The following is a 25,318-nucleotide window of genomic DNA, read 5'->3' as shown; positions in this document are numbered from 1 at the left end:
CTGCACTGCCAGAAACACCAACAGTTGCACCCAGGCCTGCACCAACACAGCACAGCACCCATCCAACACCTCAGGGGCTAAATTGTGCAAGAAGGATGAATACCAGTTATTTCATACTACTTATATTCTCATTTATGTGTACTATTTCCATGTCTTTGCAGAAATATTCTATCATCCTAAAATACTGTATATTTTGTGTTAGTCTGCAAATACAGCCTTGCTCAGACCAGTGTAGCCTTGTCAATGGCAAATGGCTTTTGGGTGAACTGAGAACTACACAGAGTCACCCTGCTCTGATGAAAAAGGCTTTTTTAGTGTTCTCTGCTGTGTAACATCTTTCTGAAAGGCAATTTGTGGAACAGTCAGGATGAGAAACATATTTCAGTACTAAATGTTTTCAACTGGGTACTCTGCAGTCACAACAATGAATTTTTAATTTATTTTTTTTTTAACAGAAACTTAAGGGTAAAACAAGCAAAACGTTTAAAAACAGCAAAAAATTTAAAAAATGACCCAGTGCATCCCACTATGCAAGATTAAATGCTCAGCCAGCTTAGAGCAGCTCACCTGAGAAAAGTCAATTCAATATAAAAAAAGCAACTTACACGTTCAGCTGCTTCCTCTTGGGTACCTGGGAATTTCCTGCCCTTCTTCCAGATCCTCCTTTAGTCCTTCTCAGTGTCACCCTTGCTGCAGCACTGGCCAAGCACTCAAAAATACAAGTTCCTATGAAAAGTTTCAACCTCCTTCATGAGCTTGTGCTCACTGCACCACCATTCAGCATGTCCTCCCTGAGCCCAGGGCTCACTGCTCATTCCCAGTGCTATACTGGCCCTCATCCCCACTTTCCCAGCACAGCAGGTACTTCCTCCTTGCCTTTGGTTTTAAATGGCTGGGGGGGGCAGCACAGAGAGGAGGGACTGAAAACACTCAGCTGTTACCCCACCACACCAAACCCCACAGAGAAAAAAAGGGATGAAAGCCCAGGAGGTTTTTTAAGCTGGTATTTTTATTAGAACTCTCTACATAAAGCACCTTTGCCTGCCTTGAACTGACAGCACCTCTCCGAACAAGCTCTTCCGTAACACAGCACGAGATGCTTCGAACTACTCGGCGTTCCTGGACTTGGACACGGCCGCCCTCACAGCCTGCATGATGGCATCCTTGTCGATGCCAAACATCCTCAGGAGCTCCGCTGACTTCCCGCTGCGGGGCACCTGGGACACGGCCAGGCGGCTCACGGTGACGCCGGGCTCGCCCACCACCGCGGCACACACGGCCTCGCCGATGCCACCTGTGGAGAGAGGGCAAACACAGCCTAGACCAGAGCGTCGGAGCAGGGAACACACAGGCTCTGTGTGTGCCTGAGCAAAGGGCCCTGCAACGTACAGCCTCGGTCCCCAGGCTTATGAAAATACCAATCACGTGTATCTGAGTTGGCCAAGTGTGAAATGAAAACCTTTCCCTATATCAAAGGGCATTTCGAGGACAGGCAGCCTGACATTTCTGAAGTACTTCCCAATCAGCAGCCAGACACACCTGCCTCTCAAGGACACAGGACTGTCAGCAAGCTCTCAGCACCTCGGCAGCAGCTACCGAGGGATAGGTTTAAAAATACATTTAGACTGAAGAGTATTTAGGAGTGTACTTAACGTGCTGAAATTCCAACCAATCTCAGCAGCATTTCAGAGCTCCATCTCTCCCCAGTGCTGTACGTGCCGCTGGGCACCTCTCTGGTTATGTAACACACTTGCAACCTTTGCTGGGAGCTCAGCTCACACTGAGTCACTATCACTGACAGGGACAAAGGATACAAGGGGAACTGCGTGGAGGCAGGAGAGACAATGGAAGCAAGAGTACTAGGGAAGAAGAAAACACGTGACTTGTGTCCAAAGCACGTGCTCTGGGACCTGGTAGGAGAGACACCTCGGTGCTGCCCTTCAGTCAGGGTGTATCTGGGAGGCCTTCCCACAGCTTGGGCATGGTGGGATGTAACCAGTCGAACTGAGCCTGCAGCCAGGGGCACCTCTGCAGGGCAGCTGGTAAGATCAGCCTGATGGGGCCTGCAACACACTCAGGGTTCTGATGCTCGTACAGCTGCCCTGCCCTGCCCTGCCTGCTCCAGAGAGCTTAAATAGCCTGTTCAGCACCTCACAGTGTCATGATTTGACATCTTGCAAATCTGCAGTATAATACTTGTCCAGAGTTGAACACTAAGCTTGAAAATTATGAGGTTCAGTGACCTATCACCATCCAGAGTCTGGAACAAAAGTATCCAGCACTTATGGTAGATCTAGCTCACTTCAGGTACCTGGCAAGAGTGATGCTCACCTTAAAGTAGGGTAAGCAATATTATCATAATTATATCTACTAATTTCTAGTAGTAGACATCTACAACAGCAGAGAAGAAAGAGGGAGGAATTTATCCCAGAGGGACTGCAGAAACTGCCAAAAACATCTGATTTCAGGCAAGCTGGAGCCAAGCTTTTGGACACAGGGAATACTTAAGAAGTTTGCACAGCAATGGTCTCTCCTGCAATTTCACACCTGCAGAGCAGCTGCTGTACAGCCACTCAGAGAACACTCCTGTGCAGAGCCCCTGCAGCGCAACAGGAATTTACAATTTCACTGGGCACAAACGAATCCAGACTTCACTTGGACCAAGCACAGAAGGGCATCAGAAAGGCAGCCCTGATTAAACCACTGCATCTGAGGAAACTTTCAACCCTCAGTGTCACTTGATAATCCTAACAGCAACAAAAAAGGCTGAAATCTCTCTTTGGCTTTAATGGAACAACAGCATCAGATCCCCTACTCCTCTGCTGGGTCAGAAGCTGGGAGCTTCCAGCCCCTGAGGGCTGTGACCTCCTGGACCCTGCTCACCTTCATGGTAGTGGTCCTCAACAGTGATGATTCTGCCCTTGGTTGCTCTTGCACTTTCAAGTATTGTCTTCTTATCCAGGGGCTTTATAGTGAAGGGATCAATCACACGGATGAAGATTTTCTCTGCAGAAAACAGAATGAAATGATTTGCAACATGAATGTGGAGCACGCAGGACAATGCCAGTGGCACAGGCAATCACTGTGACCTACTAGACTATAATGAAAACTCCCAGGTACCTGAACCTATGGCTTGTCTACCACAGAACTCAACCAACCCTAATTTTTGTATGCATTCTTTCTCCATGCACCTTGTGAAATAGTAATATCCATATATATCCACAGTAACATCCATTCATTCACAGACAAGACAGAAAAGCCTTGGGTAAGTGACTTGGGTAAGTGACTCAAGGAGTGCCCATCAGCAAGACATGTAACTGGCCTTCCCCCAGGTAAGAGCAGAATCCACTCACCAGAAAACCCTCCTTATTCAGATTGTCAATCGCAATTTTTTTCCTGGACCTTTATTTTACCTTTAACTTTACTGTCAAGCCAGGCATAATTTCCTCCTGATTCTTTGCTTTTGTAGGCATTTTGAGTTTTTTCTTCACTGCAGGTTGCCATGTCCCAGGTATGTCTGTCTGAACTGCCCCAGCCCTGCTCGGGGCACCCTTAAGGTTGGCACCAAACCCAGGATCTGTTCTGTGCTCATAAGGAGGCCCAGATGGCTCGTTAAAACTGCACAAATGGCAATTGTTTATAAAGAATAGCAATTGCTGAGGTTTTGTCTGACCCTGGGGAGCTGAACACTGGGTCAACTCCTACACATGAAGAGGCCCTATTGTCACAGTTTTATGACTGAAGGCTCTTTAGTGGCCAATACATTTTGGGTATTAGATACTGCCTCTGCCCTGAGGGATTATCTCTCCAGAGGTGGTTACTCACACTTCAAGATCAGCAGAGCATTGCAAAGCATGGTAAAATGCAGAAAAGTAACAATGGCTCTGAAAATGCAACTTTTAAAATGTCCTAAGGCTGGTGACTCGAGGTCATGACAAAGCATCAGTCCACCCAGACACTGCACACAAAGCTCCCCGTAAGCCACGGGCAGCATTAACTGTATTATCTCCTGCTATTTGTAATCTCTTCCTGGGCGCAGTCCCCTGACTCACAGATGGGGCTTTCACGGGTTCTTTTTCTTCTTATTTCACTGAAGGATTATCATGGCTGTGAGATGTCAGTGCACTTGAGCACTGCAGTGGACCTGTGCTTCCTCCCAGGCTATTCCAGAGCTGATCCATTCACTCAGAGAAGCCCAGGGCAGCCGCGACCCCGGGCCGTGTCCTGCGGGGCAGTGTCCTGGCACACGGGGACAGGCTGTGGTTTGGTCCCTGGCCTCAGCCTGTTTGCAGCCCATTGTGCTGTGACCATGTGGCACTCCTGCTTCTCACACAGTCTCCAAGCCTCTGCCCAGCGCACTATCACACAGATTAGCAGTTCTAAGAAGACCTTGATCTGGTCAGTTTGGCAATTTTCATGGCTATTAATGCTGCTAAGACAACTAAACCCCACTCCATTTTAGGCAAGACTGGCAGGTGGGTACCATGTGATTGACTACTTGCCTAGAACAGTTTCATTAATGTTTACCGGTACAAAGGGTGAGCAGTTAGGCTGACTGGTATTGATTTTTTTTTTTGCTGTGTTAAATGACAGAAAAGGAAAAAAGCCCCACCTTTCCTCAGCTGCTCTGCTGCAGCCAGAGCCTCATGCAGAGTGACTCCTGCTCCGATCACAGTCACTTGGTCATCCTTGCTCTTCAAAATCACCTGCAAGAAAATGTGTCCAGGTATTTTTAACAATAAATCTCACAGATTTTTTTACATTTCTAGAGATTTTATTAAAAAGATCAAATCTTTGGCATTGCAGTGCTTTAGAGGGAAAAGGGCTTTTACAAGAAGATCAGTGAATATTTTTTCTGATTCTGTTTATCTGTGCAATATTTACCTTTGCCTGCCCAATATGGAAGTCCTCGTTGTTGTTGTAAATGACAGGATTTTCAGGACGACTAGTTCTGATGAAACAAATGCCCTGTTTCCAAAGTAAACATGTGAGAAGTTACAAAAATAGAAAGGTGTTGACATTCTAGTCGGTAAACCCTATGAAAAAAATACAGCAAACCAACTTTCTATTTGTGTGGTGTTCATCCTTCTATGTCACCTCTGGTTCTACTGAGTTAACTCCCCCCTGCCCCACCAATTCCCATTAGTCCTTTTTTGGTAGCTGCTTGTTTCAAACATCACAAAACACTTCACCTCCTCTTAGAGCACACTGATAACTTACAATTTCCTTTCTGACTCCAAGATCTTTATTTCTCTTTGGTTCTCTCATGGAAATGGAGAATCCTACTCAAGTTAATTAGAATCTTAGAACCTTGCCATATATGTGCAAATGTTATTCTTATCAATTTTAAAGCAAAAGAAGAAAGGCTGGGCTGAAAGGAAAAATGCTTTCCATCAGTTAATGTTCAGATGCCCTTCAAGAAGAACAAACTTGTACTTTAATCTCTCCCTCACGCTCCTTTCCCTACCCTCCATCTTTTTGTCACAAACTGTTCATTACATTTGTTACACTCCAAATTTCTACACTCCTTCACTGAAAAGCTGTAGTAGCAAGACTGAAAAATTTCAAATTATTTGCTCCTTTCTCAAGAAATACTGCTATATTAAGGAGATGATCCAACCCAGTGCTGCCCATGGCATTTGACCATTGCTATGTCCAAGCTGAAGGTCTGAGAGATCAGAAACTCTCTCACAGCCAAGTGGGAAGTCTTAGTTGTCTTCAGCCACAGTTCAATTTAACTGCAATCCATCACTGGCAACAGGGGAGCAAAGGGTGGCCCGTGGGACTGGGAACTCGTGTGAGCCCCAGCTCCCAGTTTCCCCAGGAGCTGTAGCCTTAGCCTGACAGAGAACCTGACTCCTGAGCTTCCACCTGCAGGCACCTGATGATCAAAATCCTCAAGATGAATTTATCTTTCCACATCCAGCTTCACTTTTGACCCCAGAGACGTCGTACTGGGAGTGCACTTCTAAGTTTGCTGATACCTAAGAGAGTTACACTTAACCTTATTCTGAGCCACTACATATTCAAACTGCAATTGCCCTGTAATCATTTACATCTCCCCAAATCTGGCCCACAGCATTCCAGACTGTTCATTCTGCACTAGCTTGGAGAGAATGTCTGCAACCTTTCCTTGCATAGAAAACATCCCACTGCCACACTGGAGCCTTTGAAAGAATTTATGTGGGTAGAGACGTGCAAGAAATGTGCCAGAAGCAACAAGAGTAGTACAAAAGACAGAATTATTCTCTGGCTCAGAAATACTGTGATGCAAACCTTGGTGTTGGCAGCTATTTCCACTGCTCTTTCAGTGGCTACAGCATCACTGGGATAAAACACAGTGGAGTTGGGAATAGCCCGGAACATGCACAGGTCCTCCAGTCCCATCTGAGACGGCCCATCCTCACCTGAAAGAATTAAACCAGGGTTACAAAAGGGCAAGTGCACATTTCTGGCAATCACTCAACACAGCAGTGAGGGTAAACTAGGCAAAAAAGAGAAAAGTATAAAATCAGGCACACACACGACATGCAAGTCTACCTGCTTGAGAAAAGAATCATCTTCTCCTTAAACTTGGAACCATCTAAACAGTAAATAAGGATAGAAAGAGACTAAAAAGAAAGAGAGCTGGGATTAAAAAGAAAAATAGGAAATAAAGTGTAACAATAAAACAACACAAAAGGAATACAACAAATTGGAAGGGTACAGATACAGAAAGAGGGTCACGAGATATCTGAGCATCTTCAGATTTACATGTACTGAGGCTACACAAGCAAAATTGATACTTGTCAATAAGTGTTCCTCCAGATTTAAACTGCTGGAAATGTGAAAGGAGAATGGCATGTGTTCCATCAGAAATGGAGAGTGCAATTGGTGCAACTACTCTCAAATCCTTGGGCTCATTTCAAGATTAAATGAAGGGTATGTATGCATTTTTCAATACCATAAAAAGGTGTTTTCAGGAGCAGCAGGGCATCCGTGTTGTTAATTTAACAACTCAAGCGCCTCATGGCATAACCTGCAGATCCATGGAAAGGAATCCCTAGCCAGGACACGTGCTGGATGCCATGGATTTCCATGGTTAAAGAAACAACCACCACAACACCCCCCGCCCCCAGTGACCTTATGTAACGGAGCTTTGGGAATGGCACTGCTCCAAACCAGCCATGCAAAGAGCTCTGAATCCAGTCATGTCCCAGCCTGCAGCAGCAGGGCCATGAGCCTTCCCACATGCACCCGCTACCTGTTAGTCAAGAAGGACGAGTTCACGAGGAAGGAGGAGACTATTTTCATAAGGGCAGCACAAAACTCTGAAGAACTTTAAATATGTTAAAGAAATCAAGCATTGAACTCTGCCACTGTACATGCCTAGTAAAGTAACCACCAACCAGGAAGAGAGAGCTTCTCTGCTTTCAGTCATGACATGAGAAAAACCTCTCAACATCAGCTTCTAAATCTGTGTGCACTCTTGAGTGAATGAGTGGGATCTCAGTGGGCATTTTCCTTTCCTAAAATGTACCCACACAATGCAGACATAGAAGAAAAGTGTAATTATGAAGAATAAAATTATCAGGTACCTGAATTCGAATCTTATCCAAGGTATCATGCTTTTCCTGCTTTTGCTACAGCGGTGCCAATACCACCAGCACTCATAGCTCATACCAGAAATTTACAGAGTAGTACTAAGTTCTTTGGCCCCAAGTCTTTAAGAAAATCCCAATTTACACGGTTTTAGAGTACCATAGATCAAAAGAGAGAATAACTCTCAAAACCTCGATTCATAGCTTAATAAAAAAAGTGAGGGCTTAATATAAACAGTATCAAATGTCCAGGATATAAAACTGTCTAAACAACTGATATTTCTATTTTTGACAGATGTACACTATGATTTCTTTCTTTGCATATTCACTTTGGAAAATACAGATTTTTCCATTACTCTCTTACGACCTTAAAACTTATCTAATGTTTCAGTCCATCAGCTACTATTGGTCTAGGAGTGAACTTAGTACAAGTTCAGAAGGTCATTTCTCATAAATGTAATGGGTCCAAATTTCAGTGCAGCAGAAGCCCAGGTCTACCTAGAACTGCATACATAAAACTTCAATTTTCACCACAGATCCAGATCAGATTCTGAATTCCATGCAGATTTTGAATTCCATGCAGGCCCAAAGTTCTAATAGGACATACACTTAATTCATACCCTTCCATTTAAAATTGAATTTTTTAACTGCTCAACGGTTTCTCTGAGTAATTTTCTTTATAACTCTTTATATAAGTTAGAAACTTATATAAACTTTATACAACTCTTTATATTAGTTGCATTTCAACTCTGGGTTGAAATTCTTTTTTGAAAATCAAAGTTGAGGCCTGAATGAGATTTGTAATTCCAACGACTTTATAAATCCAAGTATGCACTTGGCAATCACAGCTCCCAGCAGAACATTCCAAGTGCTGAAAATTGAAACCTGGAAGTGTAGTTCTAGGAGACAATTTGGGTAGCTCAAATGAGTTTTATCTTCTTAAATGAGCAAAGACCAAAACTAATTGGCTTTTGCACCAACACGCTTTGCTGCTTGCTAAAAGTGTTAAACTGGATTGAACTAGACTATGATGAGGTGGGAGGACTGATTTTAACAAGAAAAGAGACTTGTAAAAGAATCCCTCCCTTAATGACATACAAAAGCCATAATCTGATACACTCTACATACAGTCTCCACTACTACAGCATATTCTACACAGCAGAAAATTTATATCAAGTATATATATGTAGCAAGTTTGAGGTTCTGGGTGATAGTACACACGTTTACAAAGTATCTTTAAATCTTTACCAATATTACAGGTCAAATTAACTATTTTGTTTTAAACATAAAACCCCCAAGTTTTCTCCAAACCATACTGCCAGCCAGAACTATTAAATCAACTGCAAAACTGATGTATGCAGAGAGCCTTCATTTACTACCCCTGTCAGCTCTCCCTCCCTTTCGTTTTCCCTATAAATACCCACTACTTTTTCAAGCATGAATGGCTACTTGCATTTTCCTTCTTGGTATGCAAGTCTGTTCCTGTTTTCATGGGTGATGTCTACACATTTCAGTTAAAAAAAAACCAACAAACTCCCTTCCTTCCTCAAACCAAAGTCAAACCCTAATATGATCTGACATGTTCCAAAGAGCTAGGATGGGAAGGCAAGACCAGGGCAGGTTCTGCTGGCAAGGGCCCTCAGCCTGTTGCTCTCAGGCTGCACTGCTTTGGTTTCCATTGGCAATCCCTCTTTCCACACCTCTTGAGTGGATGGATTGCAGGACAGGGACTGGGGGAGCAAAGTCCCTCCATTGTAACACATGTCCTAGGGGCAGCTGGGATAGAGTTAATTTTTTTCTTAGCAGCTGGTACAGTGCCGTGTTTTGGATTTAGGATAAGAATACTGTTGATAACACACTGATGTTTTTGTTGTTGCTGTGTGCTGTCTACCTTAAGTCAAGGGCTTTTCAGTGTCCTCATGTCTGCCAGTGAGGAGATGGACAAGAAGCTGGGAGGGAGCACAGCCTGGACAGCTAACTGGAAGTGGTTGATCACAGCTCAGGGACAGGCTGGACATCAGTCAGTGGGTGATGAGCAATTGTAGTGTGCTTATTTTTCCTGGGGGTTATTTTTTTATTTACAATTATTATTAGTAGTAATAGTATATTTTACTTTGTTTCAATTACTAAACTGCTCTTAACACACGAGTTTTTTTCTGTTCTCCTCCCCATCCCACTGCAGGGGCAGGGACTGTGAGAGCAGCTGTGAGGTACTTGGTTGCCAGCTGGGATTAAACCCCAACAGATCAGGTACGTTACCACCTGAGGAACCTCTACATATGTAAATCTATGGGAGCTGATAAGATGCATCCCAGAGTCCCAAGGGAACTGGCTGATGTAGTTGCCAAGACACTCTCCATGATATTTGAAAAGTCATGGCAGTCAGGTGAAGTCCCTGGTGACTGGAGAAACGGAAACACTGCACCCAGTTTTAAAATGGGGAAAAGAGAGGACCCTGGGAACTACCAGCTACCACCCTGTGCCTGGGAAGATCCTGGAACAGATCCTCCTAGAAGCTGTGCTAAGGCACATGGAGCACAGGAGGTGATTCAGGACAACCAATGGCTTCACCAAGGGCAAATTCTGCCTGATTTTGAGCAACCTGGTCTAGGGGAAGGTGTCCCTGCCCATGGCAGAGGGGTTGGAACAAGGTGACATTTAAGTTCCTTTCCAACCCAAACCTTTCTATGATTCAATTACCTGAATTACATAACAGCTTCACAGTTCCTGTTTCATCACACTTAGAGATTTTGGGGTTCTTTTAATCAATGCATGAACACTTCCAGTAGTAAAAAATACTGAGATAAGTTGAAGCAGTTATTTCAAATTGGTGATCTTTGAAGGGTTTTTGAGATTGATGGACAAGAGCATCTGGGCAAGAATAGTATCATTAGTTTCTCTCAGTTTCCATCAAATTCCTTTATATCAGTTTTTACCGGCACAGTACAAAAGCTTGTAGGAAAAAAATCCTATTTTCATCGGGCCAAAGAGGAAAAAAAAGCAGGTGAGGGCTTGAAATCTTCCTCATTCTTTCTAAATACAACACTGCGTCTCACAAAAGCGAATTTGCAAATATGACTTCCTCCCATCAGTGTCACACTGCTACAGCACCCCAGCTACAGCACTGCTTGTCTCCACAGAGCATGACCATCCCTGTCTGGATGGGAGCTGCTGGCCCCCCGGTGCCCTCACCGATGGAGACGCCGCAGTGGGAGCCGCAGAGGTTGATGTTGCTCTCGGAGATGGCGGCCATGCGGATCTGGTCGAACGCCCGCGTGAAGAAGGTGGCGAAGGTGCTGGCAAAGGCAATGGTTCTGTCCCGAGTGGCACAACCGACTGCAACGCTCACCTGGAGCAGGGAGATTGTACAAGAACAGTGAGTTCCTCATTTATCAGTTGTTTCTGAGACATCGTCCATCCGTGGGACTCCTTGCCCTAAAAATTTTGCAGATTAAAAGTCTCTGTCCAGTCCTGCTCCTAATTGTTGGCTTTTCCAACATGGAGAGGAAGCAACTTGCTCTCCCACTATCTATCCTCCTGCATCTCCTCTGCTCCTTGCTTCAACTGCTAGCTGTTATTGATTCTTACTGGCAGCTTCTTTTCTCTATCTGCTCCAAACAGCCTTTCACTGGACTTGAATTATCCTCCTTTCTTTTACTGGATCAAAAGCTTACACTTTCAGCCCAAAGGACACAGTTTTGCTATCTCCAGCAGGCAAAAATTATCATTACCAAGAGGGAATGGATTTACCTGTGTTATTTGGACTGGTATTTACTAAAAGGGCTCTCCTTTAGCAAAATGGAAACTAGAACAAGATTCCTAAATTGTTTATTGCTACAATTACCCCATATATTTATTTGACAAGCAAGTATTAGAACCCCACTCTATGGAGACTCACTGCCTGGCAACACCAGTCTTTGGTAAAGGCAGGAGGGCAGTTACCATGTTCTGCTCAGCAATGTAGCACTCGATGTAGCGACTGGGGTGTTCCTTCTTGAAGAGCTCTGAGAAGGTGGAGTTCTTTGTGTCCCCATCCAAAGCAATCACTCGATCATTGGCATGGCCCAGTTTTGCCAGTGCAACCCCGTAAGCTTTGCGTGTAGCCCACTGGGAAAGGAAAACACAGCAGGGCTGTTGGAACTTTCTGTTTCTACAGGTATTTTTTTCCTTCCCGTTTTGTTTTGCCGTTAAGTCTATGAACATACAATCAAAACCAAAACACAACCAAAGGCATTTTAAATGATAGCAGTATCAAAAGTACATATGAGAACGGTGACACACAGAAGAGTAAATAAAAAAAGGAAAAAGAAAACCACAATGCAGCATTAGGACACATTGTGTCCTAATGTGTTGGAATTGGCAACTCCCTACCAACCCAGCTAGGAAATTTTTAAACCCTTGTTTTCTAATAATGGAAATTCACTGAACTTCATGGAGTTTCTTTAATTTTAAATGCACATAAAGTAGTTCAGATAATTGATGATAGTCACAAGATGAAGAAGAGTGATTTGAGTCTTCCTATTTTAATATACCCTTTCAATAGCCAGCGAGTTGATTGTCTCACACCACAGAAGCAGGTGTTTGCCTGCTGAGGTGGGTGGTTGAAATTGTGGGAAGGGATAATACAAAACCTCCTGCCATACATTTAAACAGTCTCACACTTTGAAATATCTGACAAACAGTGAAAAAGAAGGGAATACCTTTTCTCCCACTTTGTAAGTTGGTGGAGATGGCATCTTAATGTTTCTAATATTTACTATAGGTGCATCTTCTTCTGGGAGGGCCGGAGAAAGCTTTTTCTTATTTTGGATTCTATCATCTATTTCCTGAATGACTTGTTCAGCCATATTTTTTGGAAGGGGCTTTCCATGCCAGCTTTCCTTGTCTTCAACACCTGTGTATTTAAAAATCACATTACAAGTAAGAAAAGTATAAAAACAATCTAGATTTTTAGCTGCAGATTTTACCCAGGTAAGTGCAGTGGAGTATGACAGTCTAATATTGTCTTCCAAGGAAGAAATTCCTTAAAAAATTACAATAGTAATCAATTGCATTAAGACAGACATGTTTAAACACATAAGAGGAATAATTTACTCCAAACTTGTGACAAAATCCCAGTGTCTTCTACTTTTAAATTGGAACCTAACAGACCTGGTCTGTAAGTGTGGCAGGAAGCAATCAGTAAATCAGTGTGAACATTTCACATGAAATTTAACAGTTGGGCCTGATTAAACAAACTCAGTTAAGTTTGAAACAACAGTTAACCAAGCTGTCTAATTCAAAAAGCTGACGTTTTACAGCTTTATTTTAATAGTTTCTGATGACTCTTCTCTGTGCACCTGGCACTAACAGCCAAATTACCTCTCTGACTGATACACTGCTTTCCCTGAGCAAGTTACCCCGACTAATGAATTTTGCTTGCTTACTCAAAGAAAAGGAATGAACATATTCACTCCTGTTATTCATATTTATCTGGTCAGAAAGGCAAACTCGCAGAGTGCTGCTGAAAGCTGGAGCTGAAGAGAATCACGGCAACCCCTGACAACTGAACATGCATTTACTCCACTCCATGGATACAAGGCTCTGTTAGCTGGGACACATCTCACTTGCAAGAACCATGGTAACTTTCTCAGCAATAATGGTGTTGAGAAGTGCAGAGAGTTTGAAAGACTTTCTGCCTGCTATTGCTCAGATGTGCAGGTACACACCTGTCCCCTGGACAATGATATTTATGTGAGTCTCACACCATGTAAAAATTCCAAAGGATCTTAGAGACACTATGAAAAAACTCAGCTGCTAACCTGTGAAATAATTTCTACAGGCTACTGTACCCTCTATCTCAATGAATTCCACATCAGATAAGAATTCAGCTGCAGTATGACCTGGCAGTTGATGGACCCTGTCTCATGCAGCTTTGTCAAAGCTGTAACTGCAGCACCGCCCCTTGTTTTCCATGCATTGGAAAATACTGCCTGTGGGAACAGCAGACCCAGCCACCTGCAACACAGGGAACAGGGACCTTCTGTGACAAAGCTAATCCCTTCTCTCAGAGTAGTCTCTGTGAGTCTAGGCATCAAGGGCACACCAAGAAAGTGGCCCTCATTTACCAGGACAATTTTCAAGAGCAAGTCATACGGTTCAATGTTTCCCCTGTCCCCAGCCATCTTCCAGACTAGAAAAGACTTTTTAAAGAGTAACAACTCAAGAACAGCTGCCAGCAGAGGAAATCCTGCTCTGCAACAAGGGAGCTGTAACAGCCCAGTCCAAGTGCACCCTGGTAACATGAAGAACTGAGTCACATCTTTGCTGGCCTCCAATGAAGCCTCAGGCTGATTGTCCTCCTTAAGAAAAGGCAACAAAGGAAGGAGACAATAGGGTGAAATTCTGAGTTTTCAGATTGTATGGAAGGATTATCAAGTCAAAAAGCTGACAGGATACAATGTATTTCCAATGTATGAAATGTTAAACTTCTTTATTTTTTACTAATGGCACCTTTATTGCAGTACCATGCACGTATCATACACATGAGCCTGCACAGCAAGAGATGTTTTATTACCTGATATGCCTTTGCCTTTGTAAGTCTTTGCAATGATGGCTGTCGGCTGGTGTTTGGCCTGGCCAAAGGCTTTGCAAAGCTCCTCCACACTGTGTCCATCCACAATGATAGCATGCCAGCTAAGAACACAAACAGATCAACTGTTTCTAAAGGGTTTTAGCATGTGACACTCTCTGGGAGTCAGCAATAACAACAACGAATACTAATGCCATTCCAATGCAGTGTCTTTTTAAGGGACCCAAAGTGTGCCAGAAACACAAACTAGCATTTATTTGATATCATAAAAAAAATACCACAGTCGCTTTTTTATAATGCAAAAAGAGTCACAGAGGCATCAACAGCTACAAGCAAAATTCACAGCCCACAGATAACTAAGTTATCCTACATTTCTTCAGATATAATGGCCATTTTTAATAACAAGAGCAAATCAAACATCTAGAAATAAGATAAAAACTGACAATGGAAGCTGATTAAAAAAAAAAAAGCTCCATCATAATTTGCATGGCTGCTATTGTATGTGACAGTTTTTTATCATGGGTTTTGCATCTACATAGAAATATGAAACTAAATGAAAGCCAATACACAAAGAATTCTCATCGTTTCCGTGCTGTATTTTTGCTCTACTTGCTATGACAGTACATGTGGTCACACAGTCATAAAATCTGTATTTAATATGATAAAAACAGTTTTAAGATCCTCTAACAAATGTATCTGGGTAAGTAGTCTTCTTATTTTTCCTCTAAACAACAAATTCTGCCACTTTTAATATTCCTGCCGTACCCATTAAGCCGACCAATATCAGGGATTACGAAAGACCACCTTCCTTGGTGATGGCAGCCTTTAGAGCTGAAAGCTCATTTGAACAATTCTGAGAAGCAAATAAAGCATACAGTTTGGACTGAGAGATTATCCTGAGCTCCTTCCCCTCACATACCCAAAGGCCTCGCAGCGTTTCTGGTAGATTTCCACGTGGTGCTGCAGAGGAGCGGGGTCACTTTGTCCAAGACGGTTAACATCAAATATGGCAACGAGATTATCCAGCTTGTAAAAGCCAGCAAAGGCCATTGCCTCCCAAACAGAGCCCTCAGATAACTCTCCATCTCCAAGCAGACAATACACTCGATAGCTAGAAGAAATTAAAAAAAAATGAAAATAAATTCAGTTTGATGTGTAAGCACCATTAAATAAAAAACCAAAACCCCTCTAAACAATTCAGAGTGAAAATTCACTGCTTTTTTTCTATCCCAAACTCAACTCCCATTGCTCAATGCATTCACCTCAGATAACATTACATAGTAATCTTAGACAAATCAAATTAAAATATTTTTGAGCTGGTACACATTAGAAAAATAAGATGAGAAATATTGCTTTGCCTTCCAAACCTTTGTCTCAAAAAAATCAAGTCTTAAGCCTCCCATTGCAAGGCTTGACTGAACAGGTCCATTGAACACTGTCACTGTGACTCAGCAGGATCTGAACAATGCAGGAACGGTTACTGGCTACTTCCTCCTTCCTACCATGGACTCTCTGGAAGGACAACCAGCACCTGAATTCCAGGCAACTCTAAACTGTGGATGAATTCAGCTATGGTTTAAAGCATGCTGCATAACCAAATTCAGAATTCAGGAAAAAGATAACCAATACGATATGACTTCATAGACTATTTCTCTAAACACTAAGCCTTTTATTCAGGTAAAACTCAGTTAGCAGGAGCACTGCCTCATCCCTGCAGAATTCATCCCCTGCATTTTTCTTCTATTACCACTCTCTTTTTTTGGATGACAAAGCTTTGTAAATGTTTATTACCCACTAAAATTAAAACAGAAGAGTAAATTAGCCTTCAAATATACAATTTTAAAACAAAATAATCGAGATGGCTGTTGGAGATTTTTTCTTACTAGACATTAAGCTGTAAGAGAATCTTGCTCTGAATCCCACCTGCCTTCGGCTAAATCTGAACTCCTTTCACTGAAGCTGCTCCCCAGTGCTGCACGCAAGACCACCTTTTCCTTTTGTCATGTAAGCACTGGTTAGATTTTTTCCACACGTAGCATCTGTTAAACTCAATTAAAATCAGCAAGTCATCTTTCACAGAAATGATTTCAAGCTAGTGAAGTGTAGGACACATTAACTGGGCAGCCTATGCTCGAATGTACTAGAACTGTCACATAAAATACATCAACTACATCAGGCTATTTTCCTCCTCACACAGATTGCCTTTAGACATCTTCTTTTCTTGTGCACAAAACAAATGGCAGAAGCAGTCATTTTTGTCTCTGTGGAGTTGAGTGCCTTTCTGATAACATTTTGGAGCCCTACTTTATGATCCAATGATGTTATTATTGACCATAACAGTTCCTTATCTAATGTTCTCCATTATTTGTCATCTGACTTTGAACAGACACATTTTTGGCTTGTGCCGTTCTTCTAAGGGGACACGTCCAGCCTCAACATGGCTATCAATTACTCTCTGGGAGTTAGAGGCTGTTCCAACAACTTACTGTCTTCTCTACTCAGGAATACTACCTTGCAATGCTGTCAGGTTACAACAGGAACACACATATGCACTAATTCTTGTTAACCTTTAAACCCTTGTAGTTTCGCTGGCAACAGCTTCGTAATTATCAGGCTCGTAATCTATCACTGAAAACCTGAATTTGAAATTAGATTTGGGAATGGAGAATAGAATAAAGTAGTTTTGTTTTTCCCTGACTAAGGATTTATTTTCACAAAATTTTCCCACTGAATGCCTATAATCATAAAATATGAAGATGGAATTACCTGGCTCTGTCAAAGAACTTGCCAGTGTATGCCATTCCACATGCAGCACCAAGACCCTGCCCAAGGGATCCAGTAGCCACATCAGTGAATGCTTGTCTCTGAGAATAAGAAGAGAACAATTATTTTACAATTAAGAAACAGAGGAACTAAATTCCAGTGCTAGAAGATGGTTCAACATACATCAAAATACAGCTTCTCAGCCATAACAACACACAAGTCTCTCTAAATCTTGCCCCGAAATCCTTCTCTCTCTGCAATGTGTGTACCTTGATGGTCAGTGTCACAAACTAACCAGGTTCTCTGAGAGGGAATGGTAACTATGGCCCACAAATTTCTCAGCTATGCTTCGGATGGCAGCAGTTAAGAATTGATGATTTTGTGTAAAAAAGGGTCAACTTTCTTCAAAAGAAACAACTGGCTGAGAATGGAAAGACCAACGAGGTTACAAAACTGGATGTTAACTCTTGAAATACCTCAAAGCTGCTTAAAGGACAAGTAAAGCCTGGATGGAACTTTACATAAGCCTTTTTTAAAATGGAAAATATTGACATGCAGGACTGTGGGGGAACTTTACTACAACAATAAAGGTAATTTTTACATGTTCACTCAAACACAGACACCAATTCAGTTGTGAAGCCATAAGTATCATCATTCTTCTTAAAAGTCTTCATCTTTCCTGTACAGTACACCTGGCAACCAAGAATTGCCATAAAATACATGCTCTTATTGTTTCACAGAAAACATCATTTTATATCAAAGGTTACAAGCACTTACTGGAACTGGGTGTCCTTCTAGGACAGAATCAATTTTCCTCAAGTTCAGTAATTCTCCTTCTTGTAGAAATCCAGCCTCTGCCCAAACAGAATACAAAATTGGTGCTGCATGACCCTAGGGAGAAACAGAAATTTTAAACAAAGCACAAGTTTCACAACTTCCTAGGATCAATACAAAGCTCTACAAAGCTGACAAACCCTGAAATCAGGTTCTTGTGTTCTTGTAACACTGAATTATAAAATACTTTTACAGCACAACATTCACACTAATGCTTGCTTCCAAGTTTCCCACACCCCTGTTTAGAGCATCCCAGATCAATGAGCAACTGTTATCCCCCTAGAACTTCTTCAGTGTAGTCAGGTAAGATGCAGTGTGTGACAACAGGCAAAGTTTCAAGCTTTATACCCTCAGACCCTTGTGGCCAGGTCCAACAGGATAACTCTAAAGCAGCAGTCATCTTCCACCCTGGAGCCATCAGGAGTCACAAGAGCATGCAGAGGTTTGAAGCCATTTAGCAGCTCTGGGCAGAGACCCTGATTAATTAGAGAGGTAAAGCAAACATGAAGAAGCAACTCTCAGTGCTTTTACCCCCTCAGCATCAGCTGCTTGCTTCTTACCAAATTCCTTGTTTTAGAATGGGCATCAGAAGTGGCAACAGTTGCTATATCCACTGCCAGAACATACATGATGGGCTACACAGCACTACTCTGAGCCACCACATGAAGAATTCTGTCTCTAAGATGAAATCTCAGTGGAGCAGGAGAGATGTGCCATGTTTTACATCGTTATGTTTTCTGAAGGCCCCTCACCTGCCTTAATGTCATATGATCAAAATGCCCCTGCGATTTCTAAGGGCATAAAGTAAAAGGGGATATAAACATTAACAGCCAGCCCAGACATGAGATTTACAGTTTTCTAACCCACAGTGGCTTCAGAAGTAGCACTGACTTTAATATCATCCTGGCACAGTAGGAATGCAAACTACTCACTAACTGCCCTGTTTCATGTAACGCTCCCTGAGAAGCTGGCAGGAATTAGTGCCCACTGGGATGTGGCTGCAGGCAGAACAGCAGGGCTGCAGTTAACAAGGACAGCACAGGAGCTGACTGCCTTGTTAGAAAATTGGTTATGCCAAAATAAAACAGATCTTAATGTATCCTGATAGATTTTATAGACAATATAATAACATTTATTACTTAACACTAGAACAAAGTGAAGACTTATCAAGAAACTTTATACAGACACTTTCAAACCATCTTCAAGTTATGCTACATCTTAATTCAAGCAACTTTTATTTGTCTTTCTGAAGCAGACCAATTCCAAGCTCTCAAATATTTCCAATAAATTTCTGTGCAGATGCAAGTGTAAGCAAGCACAAGTCAAGGAAGACCAGTCAACTTAATCTACAGACAGGCAGCTCTTTCCTAGCAGAGTGAACAGGATCACAAAACAGTTATTATTTACCTTTGAAAGAACAAAGCGGTCGTTGCTGGCGTTTCTGGGGTCTTGCACTTTGTACCTCATGGTATGGAAAAACAGCACAGACATAATCTCTGCTGCACTGCAACATGATGTAGGGTGGCTACAAGTCAAGAAGACCCAAGATTACCACTTCTTGTTATTGTTTGCTCAGGCCCATATCTTTAAAATATCACTTTACCAGTCCCCAACTCCTCAGAATTAAAATATACAATCTGAAGTGCTTGAATACACATCCCATCTGCCATTCCCCCAATGCAAATTAGTTGTACTTTGAGACAAAGGGAGCCTCTTATCTAGTTGAAGTGGATGCTCAATCTAGACCCTGCTGACAGCTCAAGGACATATCTTTTAGAGCTCTCTGTTCTTCTCCATGCCAAGGACCACCACCCTGAGGGGTGACCATGAAGCACAGGAACCTGTACAACCTTGGGCCTGAAATCAGACTCCACAGATTTATCCCACAGAAATTCACACAGATACAGAGGAAACAAGGGCAGCTTTCCACAGTACTTGAGCCACTCACTGAGTGAAGGAATTAAAAGTGTGGCACCAGGGCTTGTTCAGGCCCTGATACACAGGCAGGGATTGGTAACGCCAGATTAACTTCTGCAGAAAGTTCTGGAACATTTACCATTGTATAACACAGGAACCACTTCATTTTACCATGTTAGAACTGACAGAATTAAAATTCTGATTTCTAAAGAGGGCATTAAATAATGCAACTCTTGTATTTCATCTTCTACTGAAACTGGATTCAGAAATTTACTGTCTCAAGTAAACACCCAGATACATTTTATAGAATACTAACTTGCTTAATCTCTGGCTGGGAGAACATCTCTATCACTTTGAAACATGGTACTAGTTGGTTCATCAAACATTTATAAGTATCTGTGATTCTGTGATGTGAGATAGTCTCTCCCACTGAACTATCTGGGATAACATTTGGAACATTCTTCAACAGCAGCATGAATTAATACTTCAACTACAACTTGCCTTAGAAACACATAGGCCCATTTCAGAGGCAATTGTGCCATAAAGTACCAACAAGCAAATACAGAACTCCCTGAAAAGGGTTATTTCAAGTGGCAAATAACGAGTTTTATATTTCATTTGAAGTGCAAAAGAAGGGCATATAATTACTTTTATTTATCTACATTACTGCAATTAAAATATTGATCATTGTTGTTATGCACCTGGAAGGGATGGCACTACTTGACCACTTAAGTGTACCAGCCTTGGCTTTTCAGTTGCAATAAAGCTTAAAAGGAGTAAGGAGGCTCTTTAAAAATCTTTATTAAATGTGGAAAGTAGCATTTTTCGTATTTTACTGGTGTAAATAGAATCATTTTGGATATCAGTTGTTGCTACTGAAGTACAGGAAAGTGGATGCTGAACAGTAAGAAGGCTGAAAATAACTTGCAGTTTCATCTCACTTTCTCTTTTACCAACATATATTTTTCATCTTTAACACAATATTCTTAAAATATTTGACCCTACTTATAAAACAGGACGAACTTACTATGAAAGTGTCACATTTCATTTCCCACATGTACATTACCATGCATGTTAGGATTAGACAATACTTTCACTAGAACTTTAACCAGAATATTCTTTTGATAGTAATAAACCTTCCCTCCCAACATCCCCAACGGTGCTGTAATAAGAGAATAAAAACATGCAAAACACTAGCAAAATACAAATTACAGTTAGTGTCCATCCCTTAGTAAGTACTCACACAGGGAAACAAAAGAATTAGCTTTAAACCATGGTTCAAACATATTAGTAAATATTTATGTGTTTGAGTTAATCAAGAAGCCTTACATGCTTGTTTAAAGCTTTCATTCCTTTAATTTTATTAACTTTATACTTAACCATACTTCTATGAACTCCTGGTCTTGGTAAAAAAAGTTTTAAACCACCTAAAATGGTAGCGCGTGGAAATAAAAAAAAAGCAGAAAAATTTAATAAATTACCTGAAAATTGGAAAAAAAAAAATCTTGTTAAAGCTACAGGTAATTACATGAATTCCTACTATCAGAAATAACCAAAAATTTAACTGCTTATCAGATATCAGAAATCATTGTAAAAATCAACTGTATCCTGATGGATGAACAACCCAGAACCTCGTGGTGCTGGTCCCATTACTACTCTTCTTTGACAGGTTCTACTGAAGCCTTAACTTTGAAATACAGCCCTTCAGGAGGAAACCAAACTGAAGTCCATCAGGACACTGAAATCTTGGATCCACATAAACCAAGAGTAAGATGATTACTCCAAAAAAGTAGTTTCGTAGGTGTTTTTTATTACTCTGCATCAATTATCTCCATCTACACATGTCCACATTTCAACTAAAAAGGACTGTGGTGGAAAGTTAAAATGGAACACTGAGTTCAAGAGAAAAGCTAAAAAAATTGAAGAAAAACTAATCTGCAACAAGTGATCGCACCACACGTTATGAAACTTAACTGCCTCTTAAGAAACTCTTACAACTTCCACTTTTAAGAATGTAACCAGCCACCTCTAGGAAGCCCAGAAACTGTTTCAAAACTGTAAAAATGTATCATCAGCTACAGAAGAGACTCTACACTTTCTGAAGGAAATGTCTGCCCTACTTATCTAAAAAAACCCCACCTTCTTCCACGCCCCAAAGCAAGTCTGTTCAATCCTTACAACTAACTCAATCAAATTTTTTGCCCACGTAAGTAATTTTAAACACAAAATTTTTTTCCAGTCCACTGAATTTTTCCACCACGGCTGGTGAAGAACTCAAAGTGATGTGTTTGAGCAACTTCAGGATCAGACCGACTTAGCTCTTGTCCAGGCAAAGGCTGTACTTTTTTTCACAAAAGGTAGAACAAGTAAAGGCTGCAAGAACTGGTGTGTCGGATCTACCACAGCACCACTTGTGTTGCAATACACACCACATTTTACAGATATTACTTCCTTGAAAGTAGTAGGCAGGTCCTGTTTTGTCTGAAGTGCTTTTACTGGAAGTATTTCCTTCAGCTTTTACCAACTACACCTTCAACAAACACAAATTTCCTTAACAAAGTCAAAGCAAGCACGACAATTTATTTTTTTAATTAACTGTGAGCTTCTATTTAACTTGCATTCAAACATCTTTCCATATTCTTGGTGCACACCAGCAATTTAAGCAAAGTGTACTGTCTCCTTCAATTTTTGGGAAACATATTCATAATGTACAGATGTTTTAGAAGTATATGTGCTTTGTCTAACTCCACAACAGACTGACTCTCTTTTAGGTATGTTACTACACCATCATCTTGGCAATCAAATCTTATTAAGAAAATAAATGACTTGCCAACAGAATCTTCCCTCCAGAGTCCATCTTTCATAATCTGCTCGTTATCAGGTTGTGTAATAATTTCAGACTACACAACTCCAGTGGCAGAATAAACCAGAGGGATTAATGAAATGCCTTTGTGCAAGAAGGACTCGGTATTGTAGCACACATGAACCGGGAATAAAAAGCTTGAGAAAAAATACTTTACTGTCTGTTCATCAGTATGGTGGGAATGGTTTTACTGCTGAATTCCATGGACCACGGAAGAGAAGCAGAGGCTGTAGCATGAACCTTATCCTTCAACAGCATATCAGACAAAGCAGAGAAATAATTTTATCTGCCGATAAGACAAGTAATACCACGCATCCCTAGGCCTGCTTAAAATACATACTAGAAGCTCGATACTGAAGCCCAAGCTCTACTAAGCAGATTTAGCACAATTTTTCTTACCTACAATTTCACACAGGCTTGTGTAATAATGCCTGTACACTGCAGCTTTGAAACAAATCAAGAAGTAAAAGAGCAGTTGTTGGGTGTCCAGCACTTCTCTCTCCAGACTGGACCCAAAAAACCCACCCCCATGGAGGCCGAGAGGTTTCCCGCGTCCCAACACCCCATTTCACAGGAAGAACCACAGTAGCATTTCCATTCGCTGTCTGCAAACAGAACGAGTAAAGTTCAGTTTCTCTGTTTCCAGAGCCATGTGAGGCAGCTCATGCCAGGCACAGGGTGGAGACTGTAAGGCAATTCAAAGAAGCTTTATAACCTTTTACATACTACCCTTCTCCACACGAACCTCAGCATCCAAGAGACTCCTTCAGACTTTTTAATTTTTTTTTTTTTAAACACTGCAGCCAGTTTCAAAGAGGTCCAAAGGAGGAAATTGCAACAAGATGGGAGAGATTAAAAAAAAGGCCAGCACTTTACATGGAGGCACTGAAATATATTATTCAAGCAGAAAAAACGGCTTTAATTTTATATGAGTAAAAGAGGATTGTTTGCAGAGATTTTTTTTCCATAGGTAAAGCACGATCAAAGGAAGGATAACCCTGGAATCTGCACACATCAGAGCCCACACTAAATCCTGTCCAGAGGCCTGAATAAGCTGCCCATTGGAGACCGCGGGCATGGCACAGATAATCCCACTTGGGCTCACTTGAAATTCTGTACAGAATTAGTTCCAACTGACGGGCACGCAATGAAAAAGAAGCCGCTTGCGCCTCGGGCACAAATTCTTTGGTTTCCAGTCCTGCACCAACTTAGCATTCCCGGCCTCTCTCGCAGTCACAACACCCGCGGGCACCGGCGCCCGGCGCGGCCCGGGCGGGCTCTGCCCGCGCAGCCCCCGGCCCCGGCCGCCATTTCCAGATGTGCCACCGCCGCATCCAGCGGCGCGGGGGGTGCGGGGCTTTGGCCGGGTCATCCCTGCCCCGCTCCCCGTCCCCGCCGCTCCCGCAGCATCCCCGCACAGCCGGAGCGGGGCCTCTGCCCCAGGACACCGGCGCGTGCCCGGGCCCCGCCCAGCCCCATCCCGAGGCCGGATACCGCCCCGGGCTGCGGGAGCGCGGCTCCGGTGTGCGGCCGGGGCTCTGCCCGCCCGCCTCCCTCCTTCCTTCACTCACCCGGAGCCGGCCGCGGTCGTGGCCTTGATGGAGCTGATGCGGAGCCGGTTGGCCGTGTCCTTCAGCGCCTGCAGCGTCTGCTGGTCGGGCTTGTGGTAATCCTCCATGGGGGCGAGGCGGGAGGGCCGCGGCGGCTGCGAGGCTCGGGCGGCGGTGGCTGCACCTGGGGCTGGGCTCCGCGAAGGCTGCGGCGGCGCGGCTCACCCGGGCCGAGCGCGGGGCGGAGAGAGGAGCGAGGGGCGGCCGCCTCCCGCCTCCCGCCCCCCGGCCGGGCCCGCCCGCGGGAGGGGCGGGACGGGGCTGTGCGGGCCCGGCGGCTCCCCCAGCCCCGCCCGCGGGCGCCATTTGCCTCGTGGTGGAGGTGCGCGGTGAGGGGGCGGTGAGGGCGCGGATCCGCGCTCCCGTGTTCCCACCCTTCATAGAATCACGGACTCGTTTGGGTTTGGAAGGGGCCTCTGGAGATCACCCAGTCCATCCCCCCTGCCAGGGTCACTTGGAGCAGGTGACACAGGAGCGCTTCCAGGTGGATTTTTGATGTCTCTGGAGAGGGAGACTCCACCCCCTCCCTGGGCAGCCTGTTCCCCTGCTCTGCCTCCCTCAGTGTAAAGTTCTGCCTCATCTTGAGGTGGAACTTCTTGCGTTTTAGTTTATGGCCATTGCTACTCGTCCTGGTCCTGGGCACCACTGAAAAGAGCCTGGTACCATTCTCTTGGCACCCACCTTTGAGGCAGTTATATCTATTGATGTGGTCCCCTCAGTCCTCTCCAGACCAATTAAGCCCAGCTACTTCATCTCTCATAAGAGAAATGCTCCAGACCCTCATCATCTTTATGATCTCTGCTGGACCCTCTCCAGGAGCTACTTGTCTCTCATACTGAGGAGCCCAGAACTGACTCCAGGTCTGCCTCACCAGGACCGAGTGGAGGGGCAGGATCAGCTCCTTCAACCTCTTCAATTCAACCCCTGTTCAATAAAACTGTTGCTAAGGGTCTGTTCCTGTCTGTAAAAGAATGTTCACAGCATCCCACACCTTAAGAGTGACCTGTTTCCTCCACACAGTCTGGAGAAACAGTAACAGACTTACCCCATGTGGCTTCCTTCCAGGAAATAATTCATATTTCCATAATATATGTTAAAAAATGTGACAAATATGGAGTCTTTTGCATGAAATATTGCAACAAATACATTTTCTCTAGCAATTCTGAACGCTATGTGATTA

General features: G+C 43.1%; 1 protein-coding gene across 1 annotated transcript; it reads right to left on the bottom strand.

The window, feature by feature from the left end:
• Nucleotides 1-989: 989 nt before the first annotated feature.
• TKT (transketolase) lies at nt 990-24,313 on the bottom strand. The gene is made up of 14 exons (XM_027727789.2): nt 24,100-24,313; nt 19,156-19,273; nt 17,692-17,805; nt 16,918-17,015; nt 15,071-15,262; nt 14,137-14,255; nt 12,281-12,474; nt 11,523-11,687; nt 10,773-10,929; nt 6,277-6,407; nt 4,885-4,968; nt 4,613-4,706; nt 2,884-3,006; nt 990-1,294 (listed from the first exon to the last, which is right to left on the bottom strand). Exons 1-14 carry the CDS (start codon nt 24,204-24,206, stop codon nt 1,107-1,109), a joined length of 1,884 nt encoding a protein of 627 aa, XP_027583590.1. The 5' UTR covers nt 24,207-24,313; the 3' UTR covers nt 990-1,106.
• Between the last annotated feature and the right edge of the window lie 1,005 nt (nt 24,314-25,318).

Source organism: Pipra filicauda, unplaced genomic scaffold, assembly GCF_003945595.2.
Source record: "Pipra filicauda isolate LSUMZ 115617 unplaced genomic scaffold, ASM394559v2 scaffold103_size3290846_pilon, whole genome shotgun sequence".
In the NCBI taxonomy this organism is placed as follows: domain Eukaryota; kingdom Metazoa; phylum Chordata; class Aves; order Passeriformes; family Pipridae; genus Pipra; species Pipra filicauda.
This window is presented reverse-complemented; position numbering and strand designations above follow the sequence as displayed.